General features: G+C 39.3%; 4 protein-coding genes across 4 annotated transcripts; 1 reads left to right on the forward strand and 3 right to left on the reverse strand.

Moving 5' to 3' along the window:
• Positions 1 to 812: 812 nt before the first annotated feature.
• LOC140796837 (nuclear pore complex protein NUP58) lies at positions 813 to 4,962 on the reverse strand. The gene is made up of 6 exons (XM_073149982.1): positions 4,294 to 4,962; positions 3,497 to 3,611; positions 2,720 to 3,163; positions 1,751 to 2,282; positions 1,129 to 1,169; positions 813 to 1,033 (listed from the first exon to the last, which is right to left on the reverse strand). Exons 1-6 carry the CDS (start codon positions 4,599 to 4,601, stop codon positions 995 to 997), a joined length of 1,479 nt encoding a protein of 492 aa, XP_073006083.1. The 5' UTR covers positions 4,602 to 4,962; the 3' UTR covers positions 813 to 994.
• Positions 4,963 to 5,368: 406 nt separating this feature from the next.
• On the reverse strand, positions 5,369 to 6,400 carry LOC140796660 (uncharacterized). Its single transcript, XM_073149734.1, has one exon. It carries the CDS (start codon positions 6,288 to 6,290, stop codon positions 5,643 to 5,645), a length of 648 nt encoding a protein of 215 aa, XP_073005835.1. The 5' UTR covers positions 6,291 to 6,400; the 3' UTR covers positions 5,369 to 5,642.
• Positions 6,401 to 11,834: 5,434 nt separating this feature from the next.
• LOC140796504 (CCG-binding protein 1-like) lies at positions 11,835 to 13,569 on the reverse strand. Its single transcript, XM_073149550.1, has 3 exons — positions 13,262 to 13,569; positions 12,501 to 12,574; positions 11,835 to 12,402 (listed from the first exon to the last, which is right to left on the reverse strand). The coding sequence occupies exons 1-3, from the start codon at positions 13,497 to 13,499 to the stop codon at positions 12,088 to 12,090; spliced, it is 627 nt and encodes a 208-aa protein (XP_073005651.1). The 5' UTR covers positions 13,500 to 13,569; the 3' UTR covers positions 11,835 to 12,087.
• A 3,152-nt stretch (positions 13,570 to 16,721) lies between these two features.
• On the forward strand, positions 16,722 to 20,145 carry LOC140796718 (uncharacterized). Its single transcript, XM_073149796.1, has one exon. The coding sequence runs from the start codon at positions 16,882 to 16,884 to the stop codon at positions 19,711 to 19,713; it is 2,832 nt and encodes a 943-aa protein (XP_073005897.1). The 5' UTR covers positions 16,722 to 16,881; the 3' UTR covers positions 19,714 to 20,145.
• The last annotated feature ends 268 nt before the right edge of the window (positions 20,146 to 20,413 follow it).

The raw sequence follows: 20,413 nt of genomic DNA on the forward strand, positions 1-20,413 counted from the left end.
CCTTTCTAAACTTCACCTCAGAATAAAATTGATGATTCGAAGTCATCATTCGTAGCTTATTAGTTGACTATTACTAATCTATGTTGAAAGTAATAAATTCGATCGCCATGTGAATATTAAATATTATAATATGATTTATAATAAATATTTTATTAAACCACTATATATATATATATATATATAATTTAATCTCATTATAGTTCTTAGCCAATCCAATTATAGTTTCTACTTTCTAGAAGGATTGGCTAGTTGTCCCATCTCTTTGTTTATTCTTAGGACTTTGTTTATTTTAGGAATAAAATTAATTTTAGAATAAGTATTTTTTTTATTATAGAAATAGCTATCTTTATATTTACTTATATTTTATGATAAGAGTGAAAAAAATTATTTTTAATATAATATAAAGTAAAAAAAATATTTTTATAAATTTACACGCAATTTGATCCATAATAGATTAATATAAAAAATATTAATAGTAAATTAATTTTATGTTAGTATGTGATATAAGATGTACTATTGATATATAATATATGTGTTCTACAACATAATTATTATAATGTTTAGTTGTTCTTTTGAAATAAGAAATTATATTTTAGAATAAAAGAAATATTGCTGAAATAAATGGAGATATGTGATCGATAAATAAATAAATAAAAAGTTGTAATTAGTAGCAAAACTGATAGCCTCTTCGTGAACAAGCTCAAGAATCAAGTGGAACACAGCGGGAATTAGAAATAGCAGTGAGAAGTAAAGGACTGTTAGGCCACTGGAGTTCGATACTAATATCACAACCTGCAGCCCCATACGTCCAGTGGAGGAAAAAGAGAATGAATCAGGGATGATGCAAATAAAAGTTATTTACAAGTTTGGTGTTTCAAGGTGCTTGTATAAGAACACATCGCAGAGTGCATAGGAACGACCGGATACAAAATAACCACAGAGATTGATGCAAGAATTACTGTTACAAGATACCAGGCATGCATTGTTCATGCAACTAACGCCTGGTGGTACGAGATTTGGGCCTGGATGACTTCTGCCAGACATTAGATAAAGAAATAAAGGTTAGGAAAAGGAAAGCAAACACCAAGGAGAATAAGCTTTAACAAATTGGATAAAAACTCTACTTACGGAAGCACCACCGAAGCTGGATCCAGAACCGGTGGCAATACCTAAAAAGTAGGGCAAACACTTCATTTCAAAACAGATGTAAACCTAAGAAAAAAGGTAGATTTATCCAGATACATATTTAGCCTACAGAAAGAGCTAGAATTTAAATGTCAAAATTGTTTAACTTTTCCCAAACCAGGATGAATGAGCAAAAACTTGAATTATACACAGAAAAATATTCACAATCAGCTGAAACTGATTCTATAGATTTTTCCTCTAAAAGCTTGATAAGTGCACCAAGGTTAGGGCAACTCTTGAGTTAGCCCACCATTGGAAGCCATGAACATAACCTTACTAATTTAAAATGAACGATAAAATTATCTAGACACTTAGTAGAAGTAGCTTATGGTACCTGCACCAAGAAACCAGGATGAATAAGCAATAACTTGAATTATACACAGAAAAATATTCACAATCAGCTGAAACTGATTCTATAGATTTTTTCCTCTAAAAGCTTGATAAGTGCACCAAGGTTAGGGCAACTCTTGAGTTAGCCCACCATTGGAAGCCATGAACATAACCTTACTAATTTAAAATGAACGATAAAATTATCTAGACACTTAGTAGAAGTAGCTTATGGTACCTGCACCAAGAGACGGTGTGGAGAAGAGTGGAGAGCTACCCATGGCAGGTGTGGATGCAAAGGATGGGGTACTAGTTCCAAACCCAGATGGAGTCTGGTTTGATCCGAATAGAGATGTAGAGGCAGTTCCAAATGGTGTGGATTGGGGTGAAAATCCAGATGAACCAAATAGAGTAGATGATGGAGCAGATGGTGTTGGGGTTGAAAAGAGAAAACTAGAAGTAGCAGCAGGAGATGGAGTGCTAAAAAGTGATAATCCACTACCAGCAGTTGCTGCAGAGGGTCCAGAAGATGGCTGTGGTGGGGTTGGCACTAATGTTGCTGAGTTTGGAAATGCACCAGCAATTTGTGTTGTTGGTTGCGGAGTTGCAGGTAGATGCAGTGTAGGATGGACTCTTCTAGAAGCAGCTTCTTGTTTAGCTACTTCCCTTCTGTTGGCCTCAAGAAATGGATCATTTCCATCACCACGTCGACGCTGGTTATTAAGATATGCAGTCTTCATAGACTCAATATACTGGTGAAGGCTCTCTACCTGCAAAAATCAATCGTATAAAAAAGTGTTACCATAACAAGTTCTATCAAAAGCATACACAGAAGCATGTGTAGCAATCCAACTATAAGGCCCAAGCTGGTAGGCTAGTTTACAAACAAAGACGTGGCATATATTAAGACCCCACATTCCTTGTTACGGTGACTTGCGATGCTAATGAAATCAGTAGACTATAGTAATCATCTAGGAATCCCCATCCAGCTAGCAGTTGATGCAATTCAAATTAGTTTTACAAATAAGATGTAAGAAGAATTACACAGGTAATCAGATACTCCGAAAACAACACACTAGGGCCAACTATAATCAATATTCTAAAGAAGCATCAACAGAAGTTTAATTTTGTATGGCTAGAAATAAATATGGATTTACAGTTTCATATTTTGAGCATTGACGAAGTGAGATGATGTGAGGCACCTTACCTTGGAAGCAACATGAACAAAATAGTCATGCACGTTCGAGAGCACTTTTGGCAAAGCTTCTAAAGAATCCAAAGACCTTTTGTTGGTATCCATCTGAACCAGTTGCTCAAGTTCTTCAATCCACTTGCAACACTCTCCAAGATACTTCTCGAACCTGGCAATTGTATGCTGCATAAAAGGAGAAGGCCTCTTTGGAAACCCATTATAGAAATCAAAAGTTGGTGCTACAGTCAGTTGACTGGGATGGCTGGAAGCTACAGCTGTTCCAATAGGACTTGCAGAACTAGTGGTAGTTCCAACATTTGGACGAACAAATCTTGGCCTGAGCATCATGTATGAACGAATGGCAAATTCCGTGCTCCACATCATATCATTCACAATACTAGCTAGTCCTTGAATTGAAACTTTTTCTCTCTCCATAGCAGTTGTAGTTCCTCCAAGTTCCTGAGATGTGGCATAAGAATCCACAGTGTCATTCCAGGAAAGTTATAGACACTACGATAATGTGCATATAGGCAGTCAAATGACAATAAGTCAATTCATATAGCTGATCTAAATATCTGATGAGAGTAGAAGACCATAATCTACATGTGTTCCTCTGCGAACTAAAAAGATTTCATATACACTCCCATGATAAGTGACTCTGCCATGTGAATGAAATAATCAAAGCATCTAATCTGTAACTAAAATCATACGACTGGAAATAAAACCTGAACAGCACAAATGTATTGTGCATGAAACTCAACAGTGAGATAAGAAAAGGAGGAAGAAGAAAACCTGGATGATACGACTAGCGTCAAGCTCAAAGCTGTCATTAGACACTGAAGAATCATAAAGGCGGCTACACAGATCCAACCTCTCACTCTCGTCCTTGTATTCACGTACCCGTTCTCTACAAAATTTCGGTTCTTTCAGTATTTCACCATGTCAAGAGTTTAAAAGAGGAAAAGGCAAGAACTTTCTGCTATTTAAATGACCCACAACTGAAAGACCAAAAAACAGATGAATTGGAGAAGAAAACAAGGTTATATCACAAGTCGCACTTTCATCACTGTATGTGGGAGTCGTACAATAAGAAACCATGGCAATTGCTTAATTCCACTAGCACCGGGACATGCAAACTGTCATAAATAATATTGTTCAAAATAAACAGTTTTTGCAGAACAAAAGAAAATCACAATGTAAAAAAAAAATTAAAAAAAAAACAAGAGATCTAGAAAATTGCAAAGAACCCATGTACCAAAAGCCCACAAAAAAAAATAGCCTTTAAAGAATCATTAAAGTTACTCAGCGGAAAAAGTAGGGCAAATAAACCCCCTCAAAAAAAGAATCACAAATTCCTCTATGAGATGTTCTATACAAAATCCGGAGCTGCCGAACCTTTAGACTCAAAAGCTGTAAATTGCCAGTCTAACGTTTCCAAGGATCGATTTTTATGACTTACGAAGTAGTTATAAACACTAATTAAGCAATCGATGGATATTTATGAGCAAATTACGGGGATTTCCTACATCACCAAACTCCAAGAACAGAAGGCAAACAAAGAAAGAGAGAAGAGTGCAAAGAACCAATACTCGATCTGAAGCAGAAACTTTTGGGAATCCGGATGCAGATCCTCCCATTTGGTATTGTATCCCGCCGGCGACCGATCCGCCGTATAGAGCAGCAACTGCTGTTGCGCAGCCGCCATCGCCGCTTGCTGCTGCTGGAATTGAAACTGCTGCTGCTGCGGCTGTGGCTGGAACTGCAACTGCTGCTGCTGCTGAGGCTGTGGCTGGAACTGGAACTGCGACTGCTGCTGCTGTTGAGTAGCTGAAGCAAACGGCGAGCCCTGCGGGAAGAGCTGCTGCTGCGGAGCAGGAGACGAGAAGGAGAAGGCCATTGAAGGCAATGGCGTCCAATTCCAGCCGCGAATCGGAGGAGAACGGGTCGGAACTCGGAAAAGTATGGAATCGGGATTAGGGTTAGGGATTCAGTCGTTTAAACCCTCGGAGGAGTTCGAAATTTTTTGGTACCGGATTTATTGAATGGACGCATTTGCCCTTAAAACGAGAAGGAACTTGGGAATGAGATCGAAGTAATGCATGCTGGTTTTCCCAAAGGTTTTAGGCTCTTTTAGTCTTTTAGAAAAAGTATTTGGCGGCCGGGAGGTTTTAGAAAAAGGGCAGCGGATCCCCTGCAAGCTATAGGTTGTAGCAAATTTAGTGGAGCCTGCAGGTGCCCATTGATGTAATTAATCGTTCGAGTAGGTGCCAGAACCATTTTATCTTAAATAATTTTCTCATATCAGTTTCGTCGGCTAACCAAAATAGTGCTAACAGCGTATCTTATTACTATTAGGTGCTGTAGATTCCCTTTTCTTTGGATGTTTAGAAAATAAATATCAAGAGTCTCTACGAGTCAAAGGATCAAGAAGCAGCGTTGTTATTCTCCGAGACATTACTCCTGAATATTATATCAATCAACTCTAGTAGATCATAAGTTCAATTCAAATTTTAAATAATATTATAAATTATTTATTTAGTGATTTAGCTCAATTTAATTAATTATTCGATAGTATAGTTAATTCGAATGAACAGTTCAGCAACGCAACAGTTTCAAAGTGCTAGATAAGTATATATATATTTTAATAAAATAATACCGGATGAGTTAAAAAGACACGCGATTATAACTTTATCTTATCCAAAATAAAAGACAGATACTCACAAAGTAAACAAATCTGCGACATTAGTTGTAGGGAGAAATAACAATATCTACTAACATATGACGTTAGATTGTGTAGGAATCATACGACACTCAGGCGCTCAAATCTTAACGTCTGTCCATCTCAAAAATTTAGCTCAGAGGAAGGACCCGACCAAAGAAATTGAAAAGTCGAAAACACCCCCGGAAGATAAAATATTCACGAATGTGCCCTCCCACTTTATGCTAATCGGGCCCCTGGCCCGCTGTTCCCCTCGGCCGAGCTCGACACAGCAAGATCCTGCCAAATCGCCGCCGACGGAGCTGCAAAACACTCCCCGCCGCCGCTCCTCATCTTCCACGTATCCCCTCCTTCCTCTTCCAGCAGCGCGGTGGGCCATAGTAGCTGAGTAGTCCCCAGACCAAAGCTAAGGCCTAGCTCGTCCATACCCGGCGAAGCCGGCCCAGCCCACGAGCCAAGACCGAGCCCGAGGCCGAGCTCGAACCCAGCTCGGCCCTCAAGAAACGGCTCGCCCAGCGCCAGGAGCGGCTCCGCCAGGAACGACCCGAACCCGCCGACCGGGATCTCGAGGGCCGACGACCCAACCGACCCGTGCACGGCCCCGCAGCTCGCCTTGGCCGCGGAGGCCGCCGTCCTGAGCCGCTTGCGGGACGAACCGCCGATGGGGACGTTGCGGAGCGAGCCGCCGAGGGTCCAGTAACGGCGGCACGCCTTGCAGAAGTGGCGCGGCTGCGAGGTGTTGTAGTTGTTGTAGTAGCAGAACTTAGTGTCATGCGACTCGCACCGCGGGCACTGCTCCCGCTTCGAGTCCAACTCGGGTGCCGACTCGGCCGCCCTCCGCCTCCCTTCCCCGGATTCTTTTAGCATCGCCTCTATTCCTTCTTCTTCTTCTTCTTCTTTTTCTCTCTTTTTGTTTCTCTTTAAGACGTTGGGCTTTTTGGGTTTGCGTTAGTTTGAGATGAGATGGTGTTGGATGGGTTTTAAAACGGTATAAATAGAGAGAGAGGAAGAGAGAGGTCATTGTCTTGGTTTGTACCGCGGGGGGAAAAGGCTGAGTTGATGAAGAGGAGAGCTAACAGGAGTTAACAGGGAATTCTTTCAGTAGGGATAGACAGAGATGACTGCTCAAGTGTTTTTATTTGGCAACACCTACTGTGTTAATGTCATATGTGATATGTGTGTGTAGGACTGTAGGGGGGGCTAAGATTCCTATTGGGTTCCAGCATACTCTATATAGACTCTAGACTGTAGAAACCTTCTAGCATTAGCCGATTCGAATTTTGAAAGAAAAAAGAAAAAGATATTATAACCGCCGACTATTGAAAAAAAAATTTATTACATTAGAATGTTTTGAGATATTACAAGTAAAAAAATATTCATCCAATCGGGTGTTTGTAATTATAATAAATCGATTGTATCCAGATTTATTATAAGAGAACAAGTCGTAGCCTTCTCAAAACGCTAGTGATATGAACAAGATTGTGCAATGTCGTGCAGGTCTATGATATTAGACACAACATGTCATGTCTGAGGAGAATGTTTCAAAGACAAAGATTGTTTCCATAGACATAAAACCTATTGCTAAGGGCAGAATCACCGATTCCACGTCATGAATATGGACCCGTCCTTTAAATATTTTAAATATATGCTTGGCTAGACGAGGATAGGGTAATTTTCTCTGCAATAAGGCGCGGCTATGTCTCCTCCGGTCACTCGTGGAGCATGGGGTCCAAATTCTCACCTTCAGTCACTCATTTTTACTCACCTTTCCTTGAAAACAGTTGTGGAGAGCCAGAGTAGTAAGAGGGAGTTTCTCCCTATTGTGATCATTAGCTTAGTTAGAAAAGTCTTTCTTCATCAATAGCAGTGGGTGAGCGGTCAATGGCAGTAGTGAATGTATTATGTTTGTTTTTTTTACTCTTTATTTATTTTATTTTTGTAGATTGGTGATCTTTAATTCTCTTGTCTTTAAAAATTCATGGGCCTACGCACTTTGAACTATTAAATCATAACAGAGCCGCAGACAGACTTGAAACTCCCAGCATCTATGAACGTTCTTTATTAATATTTCTTAATGTCCCTGGGATTAATCCATCATTGTATTTGCGATTCAATTGGTATAAATGTTGAAAAAGACTACGAGGACTCACCATTTGATTATGATATTATGGTAATAGCTAACAAGTTTTTTTTTCCTTCGTCTCAGCGTCCGATAAAGAAAAACTTTCCAGGATGGCATTCATGTTGAAAGATAGAAGAAAGAATTATTGTGCCAGCACCTGCATTTTGAATAGCTACTTAACATAGCTGTGTATGTGACATATTCTTTCATCAAATATTTCATATATATGCTTGGCTACACGAGGAGAGGATAATTTTCTTCGTACCAAGACACGGTCATTTCTCCCTCCTCTCCTCTATCTGTTATTCTTCACCACAGTCACTAAGAATATATCCTCCGATCTCTAGTAGAGCATGGGGTCCAAACTCTCACATTCAATCACTCTCTTTTTACTCGCCTCTCATTGAAGACAATTAGGAAGAGAGTTTTTGTGGCCCCCCCTCGTTTAGAAAATGTTTCTAAAGAGGATGGGATGAGAGAGTCTTTTCTTCTCCCTTGCTTCGATGAGCGGTCGGTGATAGTGGATGTATCATGTTTGTCTATCTTTCTTTTTTCTCTTCATTTATTTCATTCTTATAAGTTCGTAATATTTCATTCTCCTATCTCTAAAAATTTACAGACCTACGGTTTGAACTACTGGGATCACGACAGAGTCACACTAACACTTAAAACTACCAGCATCTATGAACATTCTTAATTTATCAATAGTTTCTTAATACCCCAGGCTTACTCCATTATTATATTTGTCATTCCACTCAACATAACTGTGTGAAGTACTTTTTTTGGGTCAAATAATCATTACCCTATCTCTCCTGTCATTGATGTATCAGACTCTTACCGTAATCATAATCATTTGGCTGCTAATAAAGTTTACTATTTACTCCCAAGAAAATTGTCGGTGGGGCTTGCGAGCCATGGTCGGGTCCTAGTCTGATCCATGGACATGTCATCCTCCTAAAGAAAAATATATTCATTTCTGTGACACGGCAGCAGCTATAACTGTCAGCCTGCTCGGACGGTAGCCAGCACAACTGATGCTATTCTTGGTTACTTGCATTTGGAACCTTTTGGTGCCTCAGATCGAGGGAAGCTACTTGTACGTATGATACGGGAAGAGAGTGAGAGAGGATCGAACTGATCCCTTGAATTATTTTCTTAGAATATTTATTAAAAATATTCTTATATTTTGTCTTCATTAGCTTTCCCATCTTTCCCACCTCACAAATAAGGCTGACAAAATATATTCAGTCTTTTTTTAATGTCACTTAACTCGCTTATAGTTTTAATATACGTGTAACTATTAGTTTCTGTGTCGAAAACTAAGGCTAAAAGTTATTAAACTTGTAAAAACAAGAATATTACCTCTTTCGAAAAGATCTGCAATGCCGAGTATATGAGTGAGAAAGAAAGAAAGATAGTATTAAAGGATTAGTATAAAAAAAAAAAAAAAAGAGGAATATTTTAAGTAAAGAAATTGAGACGATAAGAACAAAAGTTCAAAAAAGATACTCTGAATTTTGTTCCAGCCAGAGAGTTGTACGAGACTTCGGCCTTATGGAATAACTACCAACCTATGCGTTGTGATTTTATAAAGATAAGGATCAAGTTATTCGACAATGACATACAACTGTTTCGTAGTATATACTCTGATCAAGATGGAACGAAGCTATACGCTCTTTGGCGGGGCTGAGCTCGTTCGCAGTGCTATCGACTGCAGCTACCACTGGCATAGAGCAGCACTTATTCGCCCCAGTTTGTCCTGTGGAATAACTATCGGGGGCCACCTTTGTCCCCCAACTCTAGAGTGTAGACAAACACAACCAAGTACTCTAACCCAACAAATTAAAGCACGCAGTCCAGTATTTCTCTCAACATATCTCTGGACTCAGGTACAAGTTAGTCTTTGGGTCCTTGTGGTGGTTCCTTTTGTTGTTGTAGTCCTTTTGCTTGCAATAAAAAGTTAAAAAAAAAAAGAAAAAGAAAGGTAAAGGACTTCCTCACCTAGTCATGTAAACTACCAGTTCTTCTTCTTCTTCTTCGTAGGTTTCTAATACTCCTTAACGAGAAAAACCTCAAATCTATTGGGTTTTTTCGTTTACTCTTTTCTCTAAACAAATGTCGAAGAATGTCTCGTTCATATATAAGGAGCTGTGTTTCTCTCAGCAGGAGGAGGCAGTGACGGGATCCAAGTAATTATCAAGCATCAATAATTGAGTTATATATATATATATATATATATTAAAAGATAATAGAGTTATAACGACGCGGTCAAGGAACTGCAGCTGATCGATCAATCGGAACGAGGTGCGGTACGGCACGGTGGATTGATTCGCTGCAGGGCGCTGTAGACTTAGTAATCCCCGTTCACGGGCTAGCTCCTCGGTCGAGCCGCCGAGACGGACAACGAATCACCAACCAGCAGAAACCGGGCCCGGTTCCCGAGGGCCTGGACCGGACCGGACCGCTGCAGGTGGCCGGCTGCCCTTGTCGGACCCGCACTGCTACGGATATCGGCTATCGGCTATCGGCTAATGCCCCTGTTGGCTGGAAACAGTAAAGGGAAAGGGAAAGGAGAAGGGGGCAGCGCATCCGGGGGCGCCAACACGTGTCGGTTTCGGAGGGTGGAGTGGGGCCCCTAGGACCGGACGACGAGGCGTCGAGGTTGTACGGGGGAGTATATTTGGTCTGCTTGGAAAACCATTTTGCTGGGCTGGGATGCGACTTCTGGTCTATCATCACGATGCAAAAACTGAGACGAGAGAGAGAGAGAGAGAGAGAGAGAGAGAGAGAGATGATGGTGTTGATATTGGATGATGGTACGTAGAAACTGATAAAAGTAAACAGAGGAGAGGGGGGGAGAGATTGGTTGGCGTTTGTGTATGTATGGTATATGGCGTGCTGTTGTTATTCACGTGAAGGGGAGTGAACAGTGTGCGTAGAGAAGTAGCTAACTAGGACCATGAGATGTCTTTTTCCAATTTCCAGTTTGCCCCTCCAAAAACACCTCACAAGTCACACTAACTGAGAAGAATAAATTACTAACCTCGAATTTCATTTTTCTGCAAACATATTTTCTCATGTTCATTTTAGGAGTTTATTAATCGAATGTTCTTGGAAAATCTAGCAGAGTATCCTTCAGCTGAAAACATTGGGATAAAAAATATATATATAGAAGTAGTACTGAAAATGAAAAATGTACAACTTGTACAAATTTATTATTTGTAGTCCATCATGTTGGATAAGAGCAGCCATCAAATAGATTAAAAAAAAATCAACTCCGATTGGGCTTCGATTAACACTAAGGTGGGGTTATGTGTATCATTAGGGCCGAAGAGGGGGCAAACTAGTGCAGGCTGCGGATGAGCTCGGCGTTTCAGTCTCCCTAATATTTTATGAAGTCCGAGTCATGAACTTGGCCCTAAAGCTAAAGGTAGCGTATGCTTAATTGCTTATGAAGATGGTCAGAGAAGGCATACCCACAATTTCTATTTATTTTTCTCTTTTATGTTTTTTTTTAATTATTTTTTTTTTAACAAACATAAAGATGCTTTACACGAGAAGAAAATAAGAGGGACTATCCAACAGCCACCTTTGGGAGGTGATTTCTCGGCTTCTTTTATATATAAAGAAACATACAATTTGTCTACCGATCTGATAATAAAAGTATAAATTAAGCACAGAAAAAAGTGGTTTAATAAAATCAGGTGAATCTTTTGTTTGCTTTGAATGGGGCCCACAGAAGCCCACTAAAGACCGGGGTTAAAGCCGGCCCAAAATAAACTTGGCATTATCTAACAAACACATCGATAGAAATTAGACAAAAATACTTCGATACTCCTCTAAAATTTATAATCTTAGGCTATAATAATCAGTTTTCACATTATATAAAAATGGCATATTAGTCAAGTAAATTTAATTAATATGATTGTGATAGTTATGATTATATCTTAATTATAGGAGATATTATTTAATATTAAATTATTTAGATATTATTTTAATTTAAATATAATTCTCTATCTCTATCACTTATTAAATTTAATTTAAATTAATCTTAAATTAACGAAAAAATATATATAAATAATAATAAATAAGATTTAATTAAACTTTCATCAATTTAATTATAAAAAGATGTCAATACTATATATATATATATATATATATATCTTTTACTTTTATAAATTATTTAGATAATATAATTATTAAAAAATAATGTACAAGATAATATAATAATTACCTATTTGAACTGATAATATCTTTTAAATTTATTGTATTTCTATTATACCCAAAGATTTTAATCACTAAATCTTTATCACACCGATTGATAAACAATTATCTCTACAAAATATAAGTGAAGGCTAAACAACGCACATAAAGCCTACGAAATTGAGCTTTTTTACATAGACAATTCTAGTAGATTGGCTTACAGGAGAGAGAAAAAAAAAAACTAATATTGTGTCACAAAGACCACAACTTTAATAATCAAACTATTAATATCATTCACATATTTACAAAATCCAAACACTAAGCATGATCAGAGCTTATTCAGTCAGTTTCATGATCTGGGGCTGCAGTATACCAAGCAGGAAGCCTCCCCTTGCTTCTTAGTAGCCTGGTGAAAGGAGAGTCTGGCATTCTAGCTTTCTCTTCTTCCTCAATCTCTTCCAGGGTCTTTGGCAACCCATCAGGTATAGGGCAATGCCTTTCCCTCTGTGATTGTGAATTAGCCAATGCTGGCTGTTTAGTACCTTGATCTTTCTTCTTTTGGATTGCAGTAATTCCATGAACACAATCAATTAGAGATTTCACTCCCCCAGCTTGCCTCACAAACTTTTCGACATCTTCTTTAGGCAATTCTTCCTGTTTCAAACATCATAAAGAAAGTTAACTATGGTGATATCAGATCACAATGATAATGATGCTAAAAAATTCTGACAAGAAGTGGATCATTCGCATACTTCGAGATCTTTAAGTTCAAAGTAGGCTCTCCAACAACTGTAGGATTTATCACCTTCAAGCGTAGTGCAATATTCTGCAAAGAAAGAAAACAGTTAGGGCCGCCACTTAGCTTAGGTCATGGATTTGATTTCTCTTATTGATGAGATTAATATTTGGTGAATTAATGTCCAAATAATTCTCATATAGCGCTATATGAGAATTATTTGGACTTATTGCGCTCCTTATATATTGGAAATCGCGAGTACTTCTGTCCGGCCTATAATAGTATAAGACTTATAATCTATATTTAAAAGAAAAAAAGAAGAAAGTTTATTACAATCGTGGAAATATATTTGTTGGGTAAACTAAAAAAGGTATATTTAGGTAAAAGAATATTCAAGATGGAAAATTCAATGATCCGATGAGGATTAGAGAACTAACTCTTGATGTCTATCTCCCAACCATTCCAGAGATTTCTCATTAGTGGCTCACACAGCTTACAGTAGACTATCATTCTAAAGGTTCATATGACATGCGGAGATTAAAATTAGAAGGGATAAGCAAACAATTTTAATCCATCTAATCTAGCGATAGAGAAAACTACGGAAGGAAAGAGATTCAAGTAGGAGCCAATTAATTGATTCATGGAAAAGAAATTAACAAAAGTTTTATGCAAAAAACGGAACTTTTAAACGGTATAACACGCAAAGACCCCTCGCTTCTCCGATCAAACCATCCAAAGAAAAAAATAGTAAAGAAAATTACAAACACAGGAACATACCGATGAGATCGTTCTCGGTCTTCTGCAAGAAAGGCGGGTCTTTGACTCCGCGATCGATCCGGCTCCTATTAAAGGGCTCGAGCTTGGGGATGGCGGCGTCGCTCCTCTGGTTCGCGTCGCAAACCACGCACGATCTCCTCCTACTCCTCAATAGATCAGCGGCGCTGCGCTCGAATTGAAGAGCGCGAGAAGAAAAGGAGATCGGGTTCGTGGATCGGAGAGCGATGGATCCGAGCATTTCGTTTCGATTTGGGGCAACTCAGGGTGGAAGTAAAGACGAACTCGTTTCTTTAATCTTTATACGCACGGAAAGCGGGAAGAGAGAACTATATCGGATAAGGATCACAAAGATACTAATATAACACAGACCTGATAAAGAACCATGAAAGGGGACCTATGTAAGAGTTTGATGACGTGTTGGAGGGTATGGAAGTGGGTGTGAGAAGCCGCGAAATCGAAAGCCGTAGATTGGGAGGAGGGATGAGGCGACGTGTAGAACTGCGGGCGATTCCACCGGATTAAGACCGATCGGGTCACCTTCAGGTGAGATTTAACTGCCTACCGTACAGATACGATCTTTACTTTTTATCCAAGCTCCAACTGATTTCAAAGACAGAGAGCGGTGAGCCTACTGATTTCTATTTGAGGGTTTTAATCGCAAGTATAATATGAGCGCTTCTTTCGTACAGTAATTATCTTTCAATTAAAATCTAATGGTCGAGATCCTAAAGATGATAATAAGAATGTTAAAAATTTAAAAGGTATTACCGGTTTAATAATTAATTATTTTTATTTAAATATATTATCTTACATATTATTTTATTATAATTATATTATTTTAATAATTTATCAAGTAAAAGACATATCAAAGTAGCTAGCTCCATAAACTAAACCATTCCTCTGTACTATTTGACCAGTTTCCAAGTAATGGAACACTGTAGAAAACCCTATAAATAATAATAGCCCAAGTGGGTGCTCTACTGCTATCTCCTCTAAGGAAGACAAGTAAAGTGGGGAACCCCAGAATTGGGTACTGCACACTAGCTATTATACAATCTTTCCCACCTTTTATTGTTCGATGCTCCAAACCATACGCTTACGTTACCTTTTGCTTAGGAAATGAGGCACTGACTAGGAAAGTTGCAGAGACCCAAATGAGCAAATTAACACATGAGAGAGAGAGAGAGAGAGACAGAGAAGAGACAATGGAGCTAAAGGAATTCCAGATCAATAATAAAGGACTACAAACCGAGAGAGAGAAAAAAAAATCCTTTAAGGCGAGCTTTGTTCTTCTTCAGACATGCTTTCATTGGAGTGCCCACAAGTCCACTCAATGAAATAGTCCAAATTTTTTATTTGGTGTTGTGAGCTGGAAGAGGACAAGTGAGTAGTCACCAAAAATATTTTTAGGTTTGACAACTTCACTGGTCTGGCTGCACACTGCACCATGCAAGCTTTCTAAGATTGATTTTATTCATTTTTAATTGTACAAGTTGATTGGAGTATCATCAAATGGACTTAATTAGATGGAAGTTATAATATTATAGAGAGACTAACAAAGGATTAGTCATTGAAATGTGCCATGCGAAGCTAATTCATGGTATTAGTAGTTAGTCTTTCACATTGTTATCCATCTCATGACACAGTGCCACAGTGGGTCAGTATAATTAAATGCCAACTTGGGCCAGGATTAGTTTTAGATAATACAATTCCAATTTCAAAAGATGCTCCTATTCTGATTAAATTTTAGATCAACTAACAATTTTTTTTTACTTTTATCCAAGTTTTTTAAATGTAGATCATAGAGGGATATGCTCATCTGCCATCTGATAACGTTGCTTTTGCGTGTATGCCTTCAATTTAAGCCATGATTGACCAGCAGATAGATTTAATTATATATTAATAATCATCACTCTGCAGATCTTTGATAAGATCTAGAAAACTAAATATAATACTGGAGTAATTGCCATGATGTGAAAGCGAGTCTCAAGAGCAAAAGGTTAAATGAAAGCAGGGCTTTCGAGAGATGACAAATTAAGCCCTAGTTTAAGTAAAAAATGGAGTCATTTGCTTTGGCGTTTAATGCCCTAACTAGAGTCAATGTGAGGCAAAATTTTCTTTTTCTTTTTAAATTCTGTGTGACGTTTGAGCTTAATATAATTTTTATTATATTATTATTTACACTAAGTAACGGAGATTTGTTCAAATTATCTTTTTTTTTTACGTATTCGTCTTATAAATATATAATTAGAGAGATGATATCTCTCGGTATACCGAATTTTTTTTATCAAAAGTAAATTTAAAAAAAAAACTAGAGTCAATGTATGAGTAATGTATTAGTTAATTAATCTAAGTTGTTGGTATACGTGAAAAATTAATTAAAGGCAACTCCAAATCCTTATTTAGCTAGACTTTTAATCTGATAAGAACTTTTTGGTTCACAGTCTAATTAGACCACATCATGAATTATGTCCAAATATGGTGTCATTTTAGACCAAAAGAGAAATGAACTTAAATGTAGACTTTGCTATTTAATTAAACAGTGAGGGCTGACTAATGGTCCAATAATGCTAAATTTGAGGGCCTAATTGTAAAAGGGACCTTTATGAAATTGTCAGAAGAAAATATGTTAAAAACTCGGGTAGAGATATATAATATATCTAAGAGAAGTCAATGATTGCGATTTCTCTTAATTGTTAAATGCTGGTTTCAGTTTTAAGATCACCTGTAGCTTTTCTTTTCTCCTTGGCATTTTTTTAACAGTTGAGGAAGTGGGTAGTTCCAGGATAGATGCTATGGTGGGCAGAGCCCAAGTCCAGTAGCAAAGTAATCAATGCATCCTTGTGGGGATTGACCATGGGAGTAATGGAGCTGGTGGGAGAGGTGGCTTGCTTTTAATTCTTTGCAGGAGAGGTTGGTGGTGAGAGAAGCTTAAAGCAGAGAGAGAGAGAGAGAGAGAGAGAGAGAGAGAGAGAGAGAGAGAGAGAGTTGAAAAACTGTTCATTTGCAGGGATTTAGGGATCTGGGGTTGATTGAGAGGGGGAAGATATGTTCTTTTCTGAAATTAGGGTTCTTGAGACTTTGAGGGCTTGAGGCTTTTGCTTATTTGACTTCATTGCTTAACTCCTTTTGTGGTTTTAGCTTCCGGGTCGTGCTTGGGTTGTTGCGTTTCTGGTGGTTTTTAGTTCGAATTGAAAATTTTCTTTTTGTATCTAAGAGAAGGGAATCGAAATCTCTCTCCTTTTTCTTTTTTTTTTCCTTCTCCTTTAATTTGAGTTTTAGTTCCTGTCAAAACTCTTATCTTTGTTTTCCTTCAACGGGAATCTCAGGCTTTAGGGTTTGAATACGCTTTTTTATCTTTCCTTCTCTTCAAACCCAAAAGTAAAAGCCCTCGATTTCATGCCAAAAGCGCGAGAATGTCGTTGAATCTCTAGGGCTCTGTTCCTTTCGTCTTCCCCCCCCTCCACCACTCCCAAGTCCCCTCTCCTCCTATTTGAGTTCGATTTCGAAGGAAAGGTCTGATCTTTTCCATCCATCGTTACACCCGCACTGGACGAGGGTTTGGATGTAATTGATGGTCTTTTAGTGGTCCTCGAGGAGTAAAGAACCGATCTGCATACATGCATCTGTCTCTATGGAAGCCCATATCCCACTGTGCTGCTCTGATCCTGGAGAAGAAGAAGAAGGGATCCAACTTGGGTAATGGCAGCGGCGGCGGCGGCAAGATTAGGCCCTCGATTCTGCGGAAGCTGCAGGAGAACAAGCTCCGGGAGGCGCTCGAGGAGGCGTCGGAAGATGGATCCCTCTTCAAATCCCAGGACATGGACCCGGAGGTGTTTGGCGGTGGCGACCCGAGCTTGATCGGCAGGTCGAGATCGCTTGCACGCCTCCATGCCCAGAAAGAATTCCTTCGTGCCACCGCCCTTGCCGCGGAGCGTGTGTTCCACTCCTCAGATGCCCTCCCGGAGCTTGAGGAGGCCTTCTCCAAGTTCCTCACCATGTACCCGAAGTACCAATCATCAAATCAGATCGACAATCTCCGGTCTGATGAGTATTCTCACCTGTTGGAGGATGGCGGGAAGGTATGCCTAGATTACTGTGGCTTCGGACTCTTCTCTTATCTACAAAACTTGCAATACTGGGAATCATCAGCCTTTAGCCTTAAGGAGATAACTGCTAATTTGAGCAATCATGCTTTGTATGGTGGTGCCGAGAAGGGCACGGTTGAACATGATATCAAGACTCGGATAATGGATTATCTCAACATTCCTGAGAATGAATATGGCTTAGTCTTTACTGTTAGTAGAGGGTATGCATTTAAGTTGCTTGCAGGATGCTACCCTTTCCAAACAAACAAGAAATTATTGACGATGTTTGATCACGAAAGCGAGTCTGTTAATTGGATGGCTCAGAGTGCGAAGGAGAAGGGGGCTAAGGTGCATACTGCAGGGTTCAAGTGGCCGACTCTCAGACTTTGCTCGACCGAGTTGAGGAAGCAGATCTCAAGCAAGAAGAGGAGGAAGAAGGATTCAGCTGTGGGCCTTTTTGTGTTTCCTGTCCAGTCGAGGGTCACTGGAGCCAAGTACTCTTATCAGTGGATGGCACTGGCACAGCAGAACAATTGGCATGTTTTGCTTGATGCAGGGTCTTTGGGTCCTAAAGACATGGATTCACTTGGGCTTTCACTTTTCCGGCCTGATTTCATCATAACATCATTCTATCGGGTTTTTGGTTCTGACCCAACAGGTTTTGGTTGTCTGCTCATCAAGAAGTCTGTCATGGGAAGCTTGCAGAACCAGAACGGTGGCACTGGTTCTGGAATGGTGCGGCTAGTTCCAGTATTTCCTCAATATCTGAGCGACTCAGTTGATGGACTAGATGTACTGGATGGTCTTGAAGATGATACAATCATCAGAGATGAAGAGGGGTCCCTTTCTAATACCAAAAAGGGATCACAGTTGCCTGCTTTCTCAGGAGCATTCACATCTGCTCAAGTGAGAGATGTGTTCGAGAGTGAGATTGATCAGGACAACAGCTCTGATAGGGATGGGGCCAGTACCATCTTTGAGGAAAATGAGAGCATCTCAGTTGGAGAAGTTATGAAGAGCCCTGTTTTCAGTGAGGATGAGTCGTCGGACAACTCCTTTTGGATTGATTTGGGTCAGAGTCCATTTGGTTCAGACAATTCGGGACAGTTGACCAAAGGGAAGTTGGGATCTCCGTTACCACCTTCATGGTTTATTGGAAGGAAAATTCAGAAGAAGGCATTAGCAAAGGGAGCATCCAAGGTATCAAAGAGCCCTATTTATGATGATCATGTTCTATCTTTTGATGCAGCTGTACTATCAGTCTCCCAAGAGCTAGACCGTGTTAAGGAAATCCCTGAAGGAGAACCTTCACAAAATGGCCGAAAGAATGGAAATTTTTGGCAAGAAAGTGAGATTCAAGAAGAACCAGAAATTAAAGCAGCAGCCTATGCACATTCAGTAATATCATCTTCAGCTAATGGTCTAAAAACACTTTGCTCAAACTCTGTTGTTGGGCATCACACCATTCATGAAAATGGTTCTACTTCAAAAATAGACTCGGGATGCCATGTTGAGGCTAAAGAAAGTGCCATAAGGAGAGAAACAGAAGGAGAGTTTCGCCTATTGGGGCGGAGAGAAGGAAATAATAACAGATTTACTGGGGGCAGATTCTTTGGGGTGGAAGAAACGGAACGAGTCACAAGCATGGGACATAGGGTGTCTTTCAACATGGAGGACAGCACCACTGCAGACAGATTGTATCATAAATCAGATGCTGGTGAAGCGTCTGGCCTTGCAGTTCGCGATGATGATGCCATAAGTGATGATGATTATGATGATGCTCAAGAGTGGAACAGAAGAGAGCCTGAAATAGTTTGTAGACATCTTGATCATGTGAATATGATGGGTCTCAACAAAACCACTCTTAGGTTGCGGTATCTGATCAATTGGTTAGTGACATCATTACTACAGTTGCGCTTACCAGATTCAGGAGGTGGTAATGGTGTGCCTATTGTTCACATATATGGTCCAAAAATTAAATATGAAAGGGGAGCAGCTGTGGCATTCAACGTGAAGGACAGCAACGGGAAATGGGTTAACCCAGAAATTGTCCAGAAGATGGCTGAGCAAAATGGCATCTCTCTGGGCATTGGCTTCCTCAGCCATATAAGGGTCATGGAAAACCAGAAAGAGTTACATGGGGCAATGGATATGACTGATGCATCCTTCTGCAAGCCTACATCAAATGGCCGCCATGACAGTAAGAGCGCTACAATAAGAGTGGAAGTTGTCACTGCATCACTTGGTTTTCTCACAAATTTTGAAGATGTGTACAGGATATGGGCTTTCATTTCAAAGTTTCTGGATCCATCATTTATTGAAAGTGAGAAGCTGCCTACAGTTCCTGAGATTCCAGAAGAATAGCCATTAAGAATTTGGTTGTATATTCTGTCAAGATTGCAAGTGGCCAATGCCGACTGCAGCTCCGAGTTACATACATAATCGTGAGCGGTGACAAATGGTTTGCTTGGGAGATGGAGATAACAAAAGCAGGGGAAGAAGTCGAATCTTTGGCCTGTTTCTTTTGCATCCGCATTTTTTCCCTGTTATAAAAGAGCAATAGCTTACAGTCGGCTGGTTAAATTTATTCATTCTTGCCTTTTCTCTCAAGTATGTAACTTTTTGTGTCGTGTAGAGTTTGCTTTAGATATATGTATCACGGTGTCAAAAAGTGGAGCTTTCTTTTCTATGGAAATATTCAGTAGAACAGCTAATGTCTGGAAGTAGTCCCCCCTCTTTGGTTGTATGATTCTTATTGCTTGATTAGAAAGATGAAGCAATTTTACCTTTTTTCAATTCTTCCCTTCTGAATGGTAGCACTGCCATTGATTTCAGATACGATATATTGAGTCACTATTATTTGGTCCATGACAAGTCTCTGTTGTCAAATTTATCAATGAAATGTAAATAATTATGACCCTTGGCGTTTTATCTAATATATTAAACTCTTTGGTGGCAGGAAATGCTATCTGGCGAGGGAAATAGAATAGTTTCTTTAATCAGAAAAAAAGAAATATTTTTACAATACAAGCATGTACAATGGTATCACTATTTGGTCTTTTCT

The sequence above is a fragment of the Typha latifolia genome, chromosome 10 (assembly GCF_019914945.1).
Source record: "Typha latifolia isolate L0001 chromosome 10, TyphaL0001v2, whole genome shotgun sequence".
NCBI classification, from domain to species: domain Eukaryota; kingdom Viridiplantae; phylum Streptophyta; class Magnoliopsida; order Poales; family Typhaceae; genus Typha; species Typha latifolia.

Bases quoted from the DNA above. Each gene is read 5' to 3' on its own strand.
- LOC140796718 (XM_073149796.1), top strand. From the start codon at position 16,882: ATGCATCTGTCTCTATGGAAGCCCATATCCCACTGTGCTGCTCTGATC.
- LOC140796837 (XM_073149982.1), bottom strand. From the start codon at position 4,601: ATGGCCTTCTCCTTCTCGTCTCCTGCTCCGCAGCAGCAGCTCTTCCCG. The intron at 2,283-2,719 runs GTAAGGTGCCTC...TGATTTTTGCAG, and splicing joins TTGTTCATGTTGCTTCCAAG to GTAGAGAGCCTTCACCAGTA. The intron at 1,034-1,128 runs GTAAGTAGAGTT...AATGTCTGGCAG, and splicing joins CCAGCTTCGGTGGTGCTTCC to AAGTCATCCAGGCCCAAATC.
- LOC140796504 (XM_073149550.1), bottom strand. From the start codon at position 13,499: ATGCTCGGATCCATCGCTCTCCGATCCACGAACCCGATCTCCTTTTCT. The intron at 12,575-13,261 runs GTATGTTCCTGT...CTTTCTTTGCAG, and splicing joins GACCGAGAACGATCTCATCG to AATATTGCACTACGCTTGAA. The intron at 12,403-12,500 runs GTATGCGAATGA...TGTTTGAAACAG, and splicing joins TTGAACTTAAAGATCTCGAA to GAAGAATTGCCTAAAGAAGA.
- LOC140796660 (XM_073149734.1), bottom strand. From the start codon at position 6,290: ATGCTAAAAGAATCCGGGGAAGGGAGGCGGAGGGCGGCCGAGTCGGCA.